Source organism: Calidris pugnax, unplaced genomic scaffold, assembly GCF_001431845.1.
Source record: "Calidris pugnax isolate Ruff unplaced genomic scaffold, ASM143184v1 scaffold1, whole genome shotgun sequence".
NCBI classification, from domain to species: domain Eukaryota; kingdom Metazoa; phylum Chordata; class Aves; order Charadriiformes; family Scolopacidae; genus Calidris; species Calidris pugnax.
In genome coordinates this window covers 10,546,465-10,563,796 of record NW_015090800.1, presented here as the reverse complement: position 1 = coordinate 10,563,796, position 17,332 = coordinate 10,546,465, and the positions used below count along the sequence as shown (strand labels likewise).

The 17,332-nt window shown below is 47.6% G+C and overlaps 1 protein-coding gene across 2 annotated transcripts in view; it reads left to right on the top strand.

The window, feature by feature from the left end:
• Window positions 1–11,437: 11,437 nt before the first annotated feature.
• Window positions 11,438–17,332, top strand: part of HIPK2 (homeodomain interacting protein kinase 2) — an 88,690-nt gene continuing 82,795 nt past the window's right edge. For both annotated transcript variants that reach the window (XM_014937389.1, XM_014937388.1), the window contains exon 1: window positions 11,438–12,535. In XM_014937389.1, coding sequence (XP_014792875.1) covers window positions 11,439–12,535 — 1,097 coding nt within the window. In that variant the 5' untranslated portion in view covers window position 11,438. The remainder of the gene's footprint in view (window positions 12,536–17,332) is intronic.

The window sequence follows — 17,332 nt, the reverse complement described above, 5'->3', positions numbered from 1 at the left end:
AAGAGGGGGCACAGTTGTGCACAGCCCGAGGTGTGCTCAGGTGCCCGTGTCTCTGCAGGGTGCCATTCAGGTCCTCGAAAGCACCGAGTGGTCTGCGGAAAAGTGACACCAAAAGTTCTCTTTCACTGTACACCCCGCCAAAGCTACCACCTGCTTACTGTTTCTTGGTCAAAGAGGAGGGTGTAGACCCAGTCTGGCTGTGGGGCCATCTCTACCTAGAGCCTGGTTTTGAAGCTCAGTCCCATTTTCTAGCCCATCACAACAGTAGGATGCCTCAGGCTGCACTGCAGAAGGCATTTGGCATGTATCATACGATTATCCCCAGGTTCAGCTTTGGTCCTCTTTTATGATGGTCTAGTCTTGCCAGCACTCTTAAGAAGCCCAGCAGCCATGGTGTTAAGCACTGTAGAGCTGAGAAAATAAGTGTGTCAATAAATAATCATATCCTGCACATAAGAGAAACCTGGGGGAGAGACTGGTGGTAGCCAGGGAGTTATGCTGATACAGGTGGAGGTTTTTATTGCTTTCTTTCTCTTAATGACTTCCCTTTCTCTGATTTCTTTTCTTTTAGAGCTTTGAGGGGGAGTAGGCAGTTACTGGCGTCCCTGAGCTTCTTCATCACACACAAGGGCCTTATATCCTCCTTTCTCAAGTAGATATCCTTTCCTGAGCTCCTATTTACTCTTCAAGTCTCTGAAATCCTTCGTGTAGTTTAGCCTCGTGCCTAAGTCGGGTTTTCTTTCTGTGTTAGCAAGAGCTTCCTGCATCACCTAGGGTATCCTTCCTTGGCCAGACAAGCTGCTTCTCTGCCTGCTGAACTGGCCTCTGTCCTGTTAGACTTTGCTTAAAAAGAAAAGTTGCAGTGAAGACAGTGGGAGCTGAGGCGCGTACCGCCAGCCCCAGCAGCTGGGCAGCAGCGGGGCAGGGAGGTGAGCAGAGGGGCTTCTGTGGGGTGGGTTGGGGCAAGCATCACTCATTTCTGTTGGAGATTTGAAGAGATTCGTTGCCATCCTATGGGTCACCCTCTGGCTGTGCATGTGCTTGCAGTGACCGGTGTTCCCAAGGTTACGCACCCTAACATTCCGTCTTCGGGGAGACTCATGGAGACTCCTGCAGCTCCTCGCCGTGCTCTCCTACGAGCTACTTATGGCTCTCCGAGGAAACGGCGTCGTAAAAGAGGTAGTTAAGTGAAACTTTCCTACAGGGTTACTTTTCTCAGGTTAATTAGAAAAAGTTATTTTGGGGAGAAATGAGTCCGCCCAAACCCTGAGCACTGTGTCTCCCCAACGGTCGTCAGTTTGGGCCAGGGTCTTGCTGTGCCCGTTGTGGGCACAGCCCCAGACCGTTTCATGTCATACATTTCTGGGTTTATAGTCTTTGGAATGCAAATCCAAAAGCCATGAGTGACAGCAAAAAAGGTTTCTGACCGTTTGGCCATCACGTTGGGCATGTTTTCCTGGCCCTAAGTGACAAGGAAGATAAAGTCTGGAAGACAGGGTCAAAAATTCATGCTCAAGATGTGTTTCCTTGAGGAACTGAAGGGCTTTTCTCTGTGTGGGTGTGTGTTTGTGTGCCGATGGGAGGGCAGGTTATTTACAGAATTGTTTTAACTACTTAGACTGCAGGTCACGTGATTAACCTTCAGTATTCTTTGTCTTAATTTCCTGAAGTACCCCGTAAACCCTCCATGTATGAGAGGGCTGTAAATCCTGTGTTTGGTCATTTTAATTTGAAAGGGAGATGTTGCTGCAGAAGTGAGGAGGTGTAGTTAACCCTGGCTTTGGGATAGTTGGGAGGTTCTCAAATCAGTCTATCTCAATTTTCTGCTTTGGCAGAGCCCAGTGGCCAGCTTCCCCACCTTTCTCCTTCCATCTTTGCCTTCCTTTGCAGCCCAGATGCTGTGTATTTCATCCAAGCTTCACCAGAGACTTGTTTCTTTCCAACAGGTCTGTACCCTGATGGAAATGAAATGGAGGGACTTTGCGAACAGGCAAACTGACCTTTTCAGCCCAGCTGGTGCTTGATCTCCGTTTCAGATTTCATAAACAAAGCAGGGGCTGAATGTCATGCAATGGCCTCTTTGCAAATGAAACACTTATGAAAAAATCCTGTGGGAGTGAGAGGCTCGGCCTGAGACTCCAGCAAGCCGTGCCCATGTCCTGCCTTCACAAGTAGGGCTGCTTCCAAGGAGTGAGGTGTGCGAGGTACCAGCCATTCCCTGTGGTTTCACCACACTTGCGGGCGAGTTGGAGTCATTGACATTACAAAGCTAATATTTACAGGTGGGAAGTCATCCAGGTGGGGAGGCAGCTGTGGTAGATGGAAAAAGCCAAAATATCCTTTCCACTGGGCAGTTGTGGGAAGCCACGAGCGTGCCGGTGCTGCGTGGGTGAGGGGGGCACAGCCAGGGCAGCGAAAGGAAGCACTGATTCATCTTGGTCCCTTTGCCAGAGGGAACTAAGATCACAAGGGCCAGGTGGGATGGCCAGTGAAGGCTGTAGGACCGGGGGTCAGGAATTGAGGAAGTCTTCTGTTTCCCCTGTAAGGTGGGGATACTGTTTGGAAGATGGAAGCTGAAGTGACCCACCTGAATGACTTGACCCACACTGCCTGGAAAGAAGAGCCATGCCAAAATACTCCTTTTCTTTTTCAGTTCTGTCAGCAAGTAGCAAACAGATATGGAGCTTGTAAGAAGTTAGAGGCTCTAGTTCTGTTTGGAGGTTAAATGTATGGACCCACATATATGCTAAACTGGACTACAAGGCAAGCCCTGGCCAGTTTCATATTTATTGCTCAGGCTATCTTGTATGGCTCTCCGAAGGGAACTCTGGGTGCTGTAGAAATGCCATGGTTAAAGTTTGTTCCACTTTCTCTCCATGGAGGACATGATGGGAGCGAGGAAGGTGGCCAGAAAACATATGCCATTGCCAAACAGTCCTACCTGGCACATTGACCTGAGTAACTGCTTTTAGGCTCATCTGGCTCCATTTCAGCATCAGGATGGGGAAGCCACAAAACATTCCTTGGTTTTCCAATCTCCTCTTTCCAAGCTTGATTTTCCCAATCTCCTCTTTCCAAGCTTGCTTTTCCCATCTCCTCTGGCCATTCCCAGTATTTTAGGAGCTCATTAAGCATAGTATTACACAAGCCTCAGTGTGTCGTGCCTCATTTTGAGTGGTGCTGCAGGTGTTACCGTGGTCTACTGCTCTCCAAGGAGATGCAGTGCGCCCCACGGCTTCCCCATCACCTGGCACGTGCCTCAGCTCTGCCAGGCCCCTCTCTGAGCAAAGTGAAAGAGGGATTTCTTCAGCAAAGCAGTTTATTAGAAATCCTTCAGTGTCCTCCAAAGATAAAGCTTCAAAGCAGGGCTTCTGTCGATCCTGCCTGTCTGACTTCATCTTGTTCTTTTTTTCTCATGCTGTCTCTGACACCAGAGAAGACTTCCTTCTCCTCCGAGGGCCTTGAGAGTATTGAGTGTTTGATAGAAAACTTGTTCCCAACTTCATTGACACCCACTTTCCTACAACATCTTTACACTGAGGATGTGCATAAGTTCCTTTGCACTCTTGCACAGACTTGGGAGGCTTTTAGGTGCTGCTGCTGCTTCTGTTTTTATTGTTCATTGCCTCATTTTGCTCCTGGGACTCCAAAAGCTGTTACAGGAGCTGGAGGCTTTGCTCCCTGGCTTGGTAAGACTTTTTCTCAGTGGGGTATGGCCAGCAGGGCTATGTATCTGCCTTCTCAAGCTGCTGAGACCCGCCATGGGCAGAGACGACTCCCAGGTTTCTTACATTATGTCTGGAGGGCACTTTGACGTCTTGGCATTCGCAACATCATTTCATGGTGTCTGTAGAGGTGACAGTCCTCCTGTCAGCTTTGACAAGTATGTTCAAAGGGGTTTACTTACTGGGGTCTGGCTATGCTTTGTCAAGGTTGTAGCCTATCAAATGTATTCACTTGCTGCCTTCATTTGCTTCCCACTGAGTGATGTTGAGGTCTCCTGGAGAGAGGAAGTTTTGCACTATTCCAGCTGTGTTGGATTTTCCCTTAGGAAGGTATCTAGGGGTTACCTTCCAGTTCAGGGGAGCACGGACTAGGCTGCTGGACCTTCTTACACCGACATCTAGAAATTGGTGTCAGGTCCAGTAGCTGCAGCATCTGCAGGGAAGTATTGAGGCAGCCAAACCTCTGGTGAGGAATATTTTAACCTGCGTTCTCAGGTGTTGCACTGTTAATTAACTATGATGTGAAACATAAACTAGTCACATGATTAACTGAGGAAATCTGTAATATCTCATCATTACTGCAATTCATTAAAGTGGGAGATGGAGGTGACCCCGAAAGAATCCTTCACTGAGATGTAATCAAGGATTTAAATGTAAGTCTGTATATTTGTCCCTGAGATTTTGCTTCATGTCCCTAAAGCCAGGAATCTGTCAGAAGAACCCACAGCTTGTTACTTGGGCTCGTGGGCACCTGAAGCCACATCAAAAGGATGAGTAAAAATTGTGATGTTTCTAGATTAGAGAAAATGTTAGATCCTTGTGGCTTGCAGTGGATAGGGAAGAGTGGAGTTTTGTAGTGGTGAGATGTGAAATTGTGGTCACTGAGCACTGAAGGAAAGGCTTGATGTTGCAGGGACTCTGTAACAGGCTTTGGTCTACAGAGACAAAATAAAGACAGCATACATGGTTCAAAGGGCGATCTGTGGCTGGTGGTGGCTTGTATTTGCTAATTCCTAAGAGTCTGGTGTTTCAGATATATAGCAGGCTTATTCAAGTGGTTGCCCACAGTCCAAATCCAGCTCACATGGCATTGTCCAGTGACACGCCAGATGTGGGGAGTGTGGGCGGATGAAGCTGGAGCAGCCTAGATGTTTCCAGGCTCCAGCGCAGGGTCAGGCTCAGGGTGGTGTTGCCTCATTTGATCCTTGTGGGATGTGCCAGGACTTTGGGCAGCCCATTTGCCCCTGAGCTGCTCTTGAGGGCTCTCACTTGAGATGGCAGAGATGCTTCCAGGAGCGTATGGACCCAGCGTGGACAGCTCTTGCCATAGCTCTGGGAAAAGAGGTGCTGCCCCATGGGGTCTGTGCCCTGGAGAGCACCCACCTCCCTCCCACCCCAACACCAGAGATGCCCTGGAGGGAAAAGTGGGTGCGTGCCGTGGATGTGTGCTATCTCCCCAGCTTTCAGCCTGCATTGGTGTGTAGGCATTGAGCCTGGACTTGCCAGCTGCCCTGCTCTCCTGGCAGCCCCTGCCAGCACTTACCACCTCTCCCAGCACCTCCTGTGCCCACCGGTGGGTGCAGTGGAGCTGGAGGCTCAGGGGAGGATGCAGGATGGACAGGGCTGGCTCAAAGGAAGGTCTCCCCGGTGTTGTCCTAGCTGTGCCCTCTTTGATCAGCTGAGAAAGCTTTCAGTAGCCAGGCAGGCAAGTTGCCCTGGATTTAAGGAGTTAGAAGGGAGAGTGAAGGTGGGAATAAAGGTGGTTTGGGAGGGGAGATAGCAGTGTCCTGAGACACATGCCAAAATAACCTGCTTAGGCCACAATAGGGAGCAACTGCCTACACCCCCTCCATGCCCAGGAGTACTAACTGAGGTCCTGGTTGTTAACTTTTATTCTACTGATAAAGGAAAGTCATGGTGTGGAGAACACAACAGTAGGCAGGGTTGCTGGTGCTGTAAGTGTGGGAGAGGGATGTGCAGGAGGGCGGTTGAGGGGATTCGGGGTGTGAAGGTGATGGTGATGAGAGTTCCCTGACCATTGCGCTGCAGCAGGAGATGTGCTTTTCAGAGGTGGGAGGAGGTAGAAGGATGCTTGGCTTGCTTTGGTTGGTTTTGTCTGTGGCTACTCGGTGCATTGGAAAGTCTTGCTTTTTCGTGTGGCCTGTGGGGCACGGGTCAAACGTGGCAGCTTGGAGCCACGTGAAGCCAGGTCTGGAGTAGTGCAGGGGGTGGGCTCTGTCACATCTCTGAGAACTGCCGCATGCTATGGAAGCGTTTAGGAAACTACTAATTAGGATGAGACAGTTTTACTAGCAGGACAGGAAAGGCAGAGCAGGAAGGCATGGAAATTTTCACCTGGAACGAATGCTCCCTTGACATCTTCTGCTCACCAGGAACAGGAAGGAGCTGAGGCTGTTGAGGTCTGAACTCCACTTTGAGGTTGTCTCCAGACATTCAGTAGCACAAGGGAAGGAATTTGTGTAGCCTCCAGGGACATAAATTTTGAGGAGGTTCCAAGAACGCAGTGGTACAGGGGACAATGCCTCAAAAGGGGCCACACAGAGGCCACCGTGAAGAAGAACGCCGGGCTTGAGACGTGGCTATTTTGAAGGTGCAGTAGATTAGCCATACCTGGCAGATCCCCTTTTTCATTGCCTTCTTCACCTGGGCGTGCGTACGAGTTTGCCGGCTTGTGCCTCTCTGGGGAGAAGTGGAAGATATTTATTTCAGGAGTGTCTTGTGTGCATCATTTATATGCTGAACACACGCCATGTGCTTTCGACAGTATTTTTCAAGCAAGGCACTGTGGTTCTGGCGGCAGTCAGCGAGCAGCCTCTGGTTACAGCGCCCTGGCAGCTCTGCAGGTACTGCAAAAGGTCTTGCTGCCTACTTAATACAGGGCAGGGGCTTGGTCTCTCGCCACCGCAAAGGCCACGCTTATAAATCAGCAGTAAGTGCTAGGAGTAAAGCAGGAGAAAACATCCATGACTTTCCAACTGTTCTTTCTTGAGTCCCCCAAGTGTATTTTTTGCCCTTTGGGGTGAGGTGGGTGGATAGGGAACTTTACCTCATTTGCTTCCCTTGAAACCTGTTGGAAGTACGAGTGAGGCAGCTGCGTGATTTGTGTATGCATGCAGAAGAGGGCCATCTGAATTGTAAATAGCACCTGCTAAATTATTATTAAGTGAAAGCTGACGTGGGAGGAGTTCTCAGGGAAAAGAAAAAAAAAATCGAGTCTTTTAATAAAAGCCACTCAGGCTGTTTTAACACTTTTCCCTGGCTGCACGCTACATAGTTCAGCTCATGTGCATGCTACGGGGAGTTCCATGAGTCGTATCAAGGACAGGGAGGCCCCATTAAATCCAGTTACTGTCAATTGTGCGACAGCTTTAAATGGCCACACAAAAAGTCATTATTAAAGAAAGGAACTATCAATATTATTTAATGCATGGTGCCCAACCTTGATTCTGCTCCCAGCCCAGAGACTCTCCGTGCACAAGGGTGATATAAAAATTAGACCTGCACTCCTCAGGGCTTGTGTGTAGCTGTTGCAGAGCCCTGGCTGCAGCCTGACTGGCTAACTGGGGCTGCAGGAGGCTGCCCTGCACACCTGCCAGGGCAGGGACCCAGCCTGAGCCCAGGAGAGTTCAGTCCGTGTCACCACTTGGCTTAGCCCAGACAAAGCTTTTGCTAGCGCAGGTGGGGCTGCTGAACCAGGATTTGGGCAAGTGGGAGCACTCAGTGGGCACGGCTGCTGGTGCTGAGCATCCTCACCCTCTCCAGAGGTTCCTGGCAGAGAGCAAAAAGGCAAGGAGCTAGGGGACAGCCTCGGGCCATCCCATGCGAGATGTGGCAAGGTGCCTGCTGGGATCTTCCTACAGTGAAGGGAGGCAGGAGAAGAGGCCTAGCCTCCCACAGGAGGTTTCTTGGCAGACCTGTGAGCGGGGGTTTAAAAGGACTTTTCACAAGTAAAACAATCCATTTTCCATCCCTCCATGACTTATGGCCCCTCTGTCCCTCTGGGACCCCAGGAGTGAGGATGCTCCCCGGGAGCATCCCCACTGTCTCTGGGGGATGCTGAGGGGGGCATCACTGCCACAGGGCTTGGCTGGCATGGGTCCCCTCATTACTGCTGGCTCGTTTCTTCATTGACGTTGTGGCAAGCTATTGTCGGCCTATGTAATCAAAAGGCTGAAATTGTAAATCATATTACAGGCTGTAATGAGGAATTTGATCCCTGTGACAACTCACCCAACTTTTATTCACATTTATTACTATTTCTGCTATTGCAATGGAGTAAAGATCCCTTTTTTTTTTAAAAAAAAAAAAAAAAAGAACATGCCACCAGCACAATTTGATAGTGTCCTCAGGAAATTTAGGGTTGTGTTTTTCTCACATTAGCTGCACAGGCAAATTTGCAACAAAAATGACTTTGCTGCAGAAGCCTTCTTTTCCCATCACCAAGCTGTCAATCAGCCTGTAATTTCTTGGTATCGGACTACGCTGAAGAGCTAGTCAAGTTATTCTCCTTACGGCATGTGCCCCTAAACCTTAAACGTGAGAAAATTATTTTGGATGGAAGGAAGAAGATTTCATACTTCTTTTTTTTAGGGGAAAAAGAAATATTTCTCCTGTGATGACATATAACCTCTGAGGAGGGTGGAAGTGGTAGCCGAGGAGTCCCAAGTCCTCCCTTTAGCCGCAAAACATCCTGTTTCCTCCACCCCTTCTGTTTTTGGGGTGGGTCAGTGTGTGTCCCCTTTTCCTGTCCCCCTGCTGAGGCTGCCAGCAGCGTTGCAGGGACAGCAAGGGGCTGGTTGTTGATGTGGAAACCAGTCCCTAACAAGAACTCGTTTCACCAAGGGGCACAGGCGGCCATCTGACGTTGACAGCATTGAGTGACTGCTGACCTTGTTTTTAGCGTCAGCTGATATCGACTGGAGCCCTGCCAGTTTGCACCAGTTGAAAGTCTGTCTCTTAATGGTGGCGATTATCCTGATTTTTTACAACGGCGCTGAGGATGTTGCAGCTGCCCTGACTATCTTGGGATGCTTGGGTCTTCTGTTGTTACCTTTAGAGGAGCGCGTGAGAAGAACCTCTCTCCTTGTTCTGCGTCAAATCCTTTCTTTCCCTTTTTCTTTTGTATGAAGAGATATTGCTCAAGCACACCATGGAACGAAAGCCATAAAGCTATAAATTACACCTCTGCTAGGTCCACAATATGTTACCAATTACATCTGCTTTATTATTCGCGTCCAGGGGGAAAACATACATCAAACCAACCCCACTCTGCAGGCAGGTCGGTGCTGTACTGGAAGGAACACCGTGACTCTTCTTAATCAGTGGAAAAACAAACAGAGTTTCAGCTCAGTCACATACGATATTTGTGCCTGGGATGACAAGTTGAGCAATATCGGTGCAGTTCTCCCAGCTCGCCACACGCTATGGCAACATCATCGCCCCGTGGAAAGGAGAGAGGAGAGAAAGCACTTAGAGGGGCAGGGAGCTGGGCGAGGGTTCCAAGGACCTGGTTGTGGGGACCTTGGAAATTGCTGCCGAGGCGGTTGGTGGGGGCGTGTTAACATGAACAGCATCAGAAATCATATTAAAGCCAGGGCTCACGTCTGCACATGCAGGGCTCTTTTTTTTTTGCAGGGCTTCATTGCTAGAGTGGGGTTAGTGGGGGTTTGCGTTGCGTGTTCCATCAGGGGTGAGGGTTTCCCCACGAGCCCTGATAGGGGTTTTCTTCTGCGTCTGCCCTGTCTTTGCAGACTCATCACAGCAGCAGGGGTGAAGGTGGGGGTGTTGAAGCAAACCAGAGTGGTTGCTTTGCTGCTTACTTCTGTGTAGCTTCCTACCGTGGTTTTTGGCTGGCCGGCGTGCCCCTCTCGTGAGCAGTTCCCGGGCTTTGGGCTGCTGGGAATTAACTGGAAAATGGGTGTTGGGTGTGTTTAGGAGTGTTTGCTTGACCACGCTACTCAGCATTGGAAGTGTGGAGTAACGTTTGTTATTTTTCTCTCTGGGTATATATGTTTACGCATATATGTGTGAGAGTTTGTATGTGTACACATGAGCTCCGGAAAATCTTCCAAGGAGCAACACGGACAAGTGGAGAAGGGATTTCTTTTAGGAAAGGGAGCTGGGTGTTAGATACTTGCAGGTCTCCACATGAAGAAATCATCCCTGTGCGCTGCGGAGTTTGTTGTGGTTTTGTCACTGAAGCATTCATTCAGCTTTTAACTTTTTAAAGTTGAAAACAAGTCAAGGTTATGTTTGTGCTTAATAATTCAGCAACAGTGCCAGCTCAGCACATTGTCTTCCCTAGTCATTCTGCTTTATTAAAAAGAAACACTGACGACAGATAGAAGGGTGAAGGAGGCTGTGCCTTTCTGCTTTGCCTCCTGCCAGGCACTGACTCCTTCCCCAGGAATCCCCATAGATTTGTCACGTTCACAATACTGTTGCCCCAGCAGTGCCATCCCTACCCTGGGCAGGGAAATTGGCAGTGAGTCAGGACTTAGATGTTCTCCTCTCTGTGGAACACGTCTTTTTCTTCTGAATAGGAACGTTTTCTGTTTCAGTGGAATATTACTCAGAGTCCTTCAGTAAGTCTGTCTCAGTGATACTTCATTTTCACTTTGGTTATGAGGTTGTGAGTTACTTTTTTTGTGTGTTTGGTGGGTTTTCTTTTTAATAAAGGTGTAGATCATTAACTCTTCTAGAACCAAAGAAGCTTGCAGTAAAGTAGGTTTTAATCTATTCTTAAAAAGTCAAGTTATATCAAGACCTAGTTCTGCCCCGTGCTAGCGTGTACGTTGCTTCATTAACAATGCCGCTCGTTTCCAGGGGATCTGCTTTCCAGTGAGGGCATTGTCACCGTGCGCAGGAATAGATGGACACAATTTTATAAATCTGGGAGAAGTGAGAGCACACAGCGGAGCTCACGTTGCGTAACTCCCATCTCCAGTGTCCCTGAGCACAGACCAGCATTGTGCAGGGTTCCCACACGCAGGCTTGGCAAGCAACCTGACACATCATCTGCCGCTTCTGCCCCGGATCCTCCACTTTTATTCACCCACCTCCCTTTTGTCGTGGTGTATCATCTCCCGTCCTGCCCCTCTGCAGGCCATAAGCTACACAGAGGTTTTATGGGAATAAGCAGAGGGGCTTAAGTCAGCTCCACCAAACTGTTTAATATAGGATGAGCCTGAGGATTTGAGATTTGGCCTCCACAGGCAGAATACTTTGCAGTATTTGACATCCGTTCTTCCTGAGAGCTAGATATATTCCTGGGGACAATGGGAATAGGAGTCTCTTTAGGCAGAGGAGGTAAAAATAACATTTACATTCCTGTTATTAAAAATGAGAGTGGGGAGGGGAAGAGAGCAGGAATCTTGGTTGTTGTTAGCATAGTTCAATCAGGGGTAATGATTTATTTTATAATAATATTTTATTATAAAATAATAAAAGTAGGGTGGATGGCTGGACTCGATGATCCCGAGGGTCTCTTCCATCCTAGATAATTCTGTGATTCTGTGATTCTGTGATTTATTTGTGTGGAATACCTATTTTGGGGAGAACTTGATTTTTGTGTGTGCGTGTGTGTTATCTCTGAAGCCTGTATCCCATTTTCCCTTCCTGCCACTGAACACACGCAAAATCTGGGGAAGGCATCTTGACACTGTGGTTTCACTCTGCTGTTGTGTTGCAGGTATGGCCTCGCATGTGCAAGTTTTCTCTCCTCACACCCTTCAGTCAAGTGCCTTCTGTAGCGTGAAGAAACTGAAAGTGGAGCCGAGTTCGAACTGGGATATGACTGGGTACGGCACACACAGCAAAGTCTACAGCCAGAGCAAGAACGTGCAGTCCTCCCAAGCAGCCGCCGCCGCAGCCGTCAACGCCTCCCTCCAGATCCCCAATCCAAGCATCCCTTACGAGCAGACCATCATCTTCCCAGCAAGCACGGGGCACATCGTGGTGACATCCGCCAACAGCACCTCTGGTGTGGTTGCAGTGTCTGGGCAAACACTGGGCGGGCCACACAACCTGATGCGTCGCAGCACTGTGAGCCTTCTGGACACCTACCAAAAATGTGGACTTAAGCGCAAGAGTGAGGAGATCGAGAACACAAGCAGCGTGCAAATCATCGAAGAGCATCCACCAATGATTCAGAACAATGCCAGTGGGGCCACTGTAGCCACTGCCACCACCTCCACGGCCACCTCCAAAAACAGTGGCTCCAACAGTGAAGGGGATTATCAGCTGGTTCAACATGAGGTGCTCTGTTCCATGACCAACACGTACGAAGTGTTAGAGTTTCTTGGCCGTGGAACCTTCGGACAAGTAGTCAAATGCTGGAAACGTGGCACTAATGAGATTGTGGCTATCAAGATCCTAAAGAACCATCCTTCCTATGCCCGGCAAGGCCAGATTGAAGTGAGCATCCTTGCTCGGCTGAGCACAGAAAGCGCGGATGACTACAACTTTGTTCGCGCCTACGAGTGCTTCCAGCACAAGAATCACACGTGCTTGGTCTTTGAAATGTTGGAGCAGAACCTCTACGATTTCCTAAAACAAAACAAATTCAGTCCTTTGCCCCTTAAGTACATTCGACCAATTCTCCAGCAGGTAGCAACTGCCCTAATGAAGCTGAAAAGCCTGGGACTGATTCATGCTGATCTCAAACCAGAGAACATCATGTTGGTAGACCCATCCCGACAGCCATACAGGGTAAAGGTCATAGACTTTGGTTCAGCTAGCCACGTGTCTAAAGCTGTGTGTTCTACCTACCTTCAATCCAGATATTACAGGTAAGAGACTGGGCTTATATAACGTTATTAGGAGAAATATTTTACCTATGGGAATTTTCCTACATTCCTGTAAATGAACAAGAGTCATCCCTTAATCCTAAACTGGGATGGCTCTTCCAATGGCTCGTTGGTGTTAGACAAAATGGTATTGTAACCTTTTGGAGTTTACTTGCGTTGAAAACCATTGTAAATTTGTAAATAACCGTAAAATGTTGTAAAAACAGAGTTTGCCAGTAAGAATTTGGAAAGCCTTTCACCTCTGTCAGTACTTCGTTCTCTCTGGGACTGTTTCCAGAAGAGGGGATGGATCTGGAGAGTCCATATTTCCTTTCCAAGTCAATGCAAGTAGATTCTTGATTTCAGAAAGACCTTAACCTGAACAATCAATCCATGTATCAGTCTTTGTTCATATATAAAACCAGGGTCTTTACAGGAATAAGGTTGGCCCACGGGAAAACTGTATGGATGCAGAAGATGCTCTGTCAAGGAGTAGTTTTCACACAGGCTGTGGAGCTTGCTAGAGTCAATGAGAGTATTCTGACTGGCTCTCATCAGCTCTGCTCCAGGTGAGCAGGCAGCCTGGCCAGGCTGGAAACACCTTTCTCCATGTGGGAAGCTGTCGGTAGGGATGAATGAGCATTGTCAGTAATTTGGTGTTGGACTGAGGACCTGTTGTGGGCAGTCGATTCCCACTCACAGTGCCTTTAACTACAGGTATGTTATGTGCTAGGATGCACATAACGTGTGTGAGATGTTCTGACCTCTGTGTAGGAGGGCCCAAAGCGACACGTGTGAACCAGCTGTAACCCTCTTCAGTCTGTTGAAGTTTCAGCAAAGCAGCCCCTTTTCACAAGCCCTGGAAGGTCATCCTCTCCCTCTGTCTTGACGCAAAGTCTCTCTGTAGATGCTCTCCTCAGACCCTCCCTCGCTTTGGTACCAGTGAGCTAGATTCAACATCCCAAGGACCAAGAAAGCAATTCTTCTGCTGCCTCAGGGGCGGGGGGAAATTTGTCTTTAGATGACAGCTGAATTTAGGAACGTTCAAGCCATGTTTTTGTTGTTGTAATACTGCGAAACAGGGGCAAAGAGGGAAAATGTGATCCTTCTTGATGACTGATTTAATGAAAATCAGTCCTGGCAGCATCCACAACTCATCAGATGGGTTACAGAAAAGCAGGGTAATTGCTCTGTTTGTAAATAGGAAAGAAATCTGGTTTATACATGGGGAGGACTGGGGACAGAAAAACAACATGAGTTGATAACAGATCCTTTTCCTACTCCATAAACATCACAGTGGCAAGCCCACCTGAGCTCTGAGCTTGGGAAGAGTTAATTTTCACAGGAACAGGAACTTTGACAGTGTAGGACTGCAGCAGCTGATTTTTATCTGCTTGCCCTTTGCTCTGAAGGAGGCCAGAGAAAAATCCCCAACTCTAGTTTATACCTCAGAAGAGGCTTATTAAATGAAATATTCTACCTGATGACAGTCCCATCCTCCAGGAGAGACATGTTTCTGTGGTAAATATGCAAAAGCTTTTAGGGTTGCAATTACCTGGCAGACTAGAAGGAGGAAAAAAAAAAAAAAAAAAAGATAATACAGGCATTTTGTTGTTGAGTTATCTGTGATTCTGCATTAGCAGCCTAGGTCCCTCGCTGAAAGACAGAAGGGGCAGCCAAAATGAAATATGTGACAGAAAGCAGAAATGAAAGAGAAAAATGGTTCATTCTCAGCAACAAACAAGGAATATTTTTGTGGCCGTCTCTAGGGAGGAAAAGGCTTGATAAAATTTGCTTTTTATATTTTAAATGTTATTCCTGCCCAGTCTGAAGTTGCAGCTTGTTAGATAATAAGTTCTGTCTGTCTAATTCCTCCCTTGTTTTCCATGTCTGAATTGATGGGAGGAGGGGAAAAGGGGCAGCAGCTCACCGGGAAAAAAAATAAGAAAAAGAAAAATCTCGTTGGGTTGAATTACATCAGCAGGGGGCTGCTGATGAAGCTAAATTCAAGTCATGAGGAAAATTTATATTCCTCTTCATTTTCTGATGGGGAAAAATACAGCACAAAGTGAAGACCCATTCCACTCCAAAGAGAAGGAACTTTCATGCTAGAGGAAACACAGGGCTTTATAAAGATTTCATGTGTCTTCCATTTAATTTACACTTGTTTTGCTTGCTAGAGTATAAAAGACAAGGGGATGACTTCAAGAAATGGCACATTTAAGCTGAATGTGAAGGAAAAGCTTCCTCAGAGTAAAACCTCTCAGACTGTAAGCAGGCATGCCAGAGAAGTGACAGGAGCCCTATGCCCATGCATTTAAGGAACGACGAGGCAAAGTGCTGGGGAATATAATGTAGAGGTCAGCTCTCAGCTGGAGGTTTTTTATCATGAGCGTTTGGGAGCAAATTCCCAGGTCGTCCCCATATTTTATTAACAACTTGCTTTTTCTTTTCCCTCTTTTTTTTTTTTCTTTTTTTTTGTTTACTAATATCACGAATGTGATGGCCAAATCCTTTCAAGTGAGGAAAGTTGCATGAGATCCCGCTGATTCTCAGAGCAATGTAAGGCCTTTCCTCTTCCTATAATCACATTAGGAGATTTAAGTCTTTCAGAATTTTCAAAATATTGCAGGTACAAAATAATGGCTCTGTTAAGGGATAAATGTAGTTTTGGGGCCATGCTTTCAAAAGGCTTTGGTATGTGGCGTGTCTGGCTGTGGGTTGAGATGTCTGCTTTGTAGGTAAGTGGCCTTTGATGAACTGTTTGGATAACAGAGGCTGAAGCTGAGTATCAGTTTGAAGAGGTGTTTATCAGTCTAATTTCAGACATTGCAAGAAAATGTGCAGGCATAAAGGCCTACGTGCACGTTGTCAGCCACCCGTACGGAGTGTATGTGGGGCTGTGTGCGAGTGTGGTTTTTAACTGGCTGTACATGCTTAGCTGGATGAGTGTGGGTCCCGAGGGATGCAGGGGACTAAACTGGATCTGTCTTGACACATGTGGACATGGTGCCATGACAGGTATCGATCCTCTAGCCACGCTGACAGGCAGCCAAAGCAAGGTAGATTCCCAACCACTTGCTCGTGGGAGTTGTGTGACAACCTCTTGCCCATCGTGTGACATGGAGCACGTGTCATTCTGGCCAAAACTGCCCTTTAAGTGAGGCAGTAGTGATGGCAGCAGGGGTAGGCTGTGCTTACTAGTTTACTCAGCGAGTTGGCATCTGTTAATGTCCTTGTTTAACAGCGTTAGTGCACTTAGATTTCAAAATCTTCTGCCATTCCGGACACGCAAAGACATCTCTATCTCAGACTTGACTGCTTCTGCAGCTGTGGGAGCCTCAGTGCTCTGCCAGTCTGTTTCAATCCTACCTGCAACATTCACTGCTTTACTGACTCTGCCTCTCCAAGGTAAAGACCAGGATGGTTAGATGGTTTGAGGAGAAATGTTTCTTCTGGGTACTGGAGCGAATCCACCAAGTTCATTGCTGAAGTCTAAGCTCAGTTTCACTTACTGATGATCACGCCTGGTAGGATTTCAGGCTCGCAGAACAGGCAATACATTGTAGGAGACTTTGTGGGGGAAAGCAGACTTCAAGCTGTACTATTTTAAGCAGTTCCTTGTTTCTTTCCCGAGGACGTTTGGAGTTTGGGGTTGTTTTTTTCAGAACCAAAATTCAGCAGAATTCTTTTTTGCAAAACCAACACCAGGATTAATTGAATCTCAGTTTCATTGTATCCAGACCACCAAGTCTTGGAAAGGAACAGACATTCAGCTGAAAGCTTCTGGCTTTTTCCCATCTGTGTGATAGTGAGGCCAGGTTACTTTTTGGTTTTACAAAACTCAAGCAAAGAGAGTTCTTCACCAAGTTCCTTTGTGTATAAATCACCCCAGAGCAGGGATGGTAAACCAGTGTTATGCCCATGGTGCATCCAACAGAAGATATACACTGTATATTCCAAAATAACTCCCTTTCTGAGGTCTAATTTAAAACAGAAAAGCTTTTACTTCAGCCTAAATGATCTCATCAGAACAGAGTCTTCTTAGGTGTTTTTTTTATTTTGCTCTGAGCAGAGATGCCAGCTCCTCCTTTATCTTATCAAAGTTAGCAATATCTGCCCCTTTCCTTGTGATGCCACAGCATCTCCCTGCCTGGCTCCAGCCCATGATGCTGGCCTTGCTCCGAGAGGAGCCCTGCGCCCCTGTGGGGAATTGGAAAGGCCGTCACAGGAGGGCTTTGTTTATTTATTAACCAAGTGTATAAAATATGCTCAGTTACATGCCCAAGAATATTTGTAACAAAGGGTTGGTTGCAAGGAATCCAACAGGCAGGCTTTCCCCTGTTGGCCTGAGGAGGGGGAGAAGCCTTGTGCTGCTCCCTTTTGGCTCATCCATGTCTGACTGGTGGAAAATCAAATATCTCAACTGAGCGCTGAGCCAGGCCCTTCTGTCCCTCTCCCAAAACAGCTTCTATACAGCAAAGAAGGGGGACTGACACTAATTATTCCTCCTGCAGATCTCAGTTTTGTCTTGGTGGTTGGAAAGAAAGGAACCTATGTGTCCACAAGCAAGGCTCAATCCATTAAGGGTGTTGTAGATCAGAGACAAGTATGAGAAAGGCAGCCAGAGGCAGGTACCAGGGCTGGGAGCACTGGTTGGCACCCTCAGCTGGTGCCACTCCACGTGCAAAGGGCTCTGGTCCTCCCCAGTCAGCTGGAGTTGCAAAACCTCTGCCATGGTCCAATGAGGTAACCCACCACAGGGTACTGGTTGGAAAAGTCCCACTAAGCACAGATTAA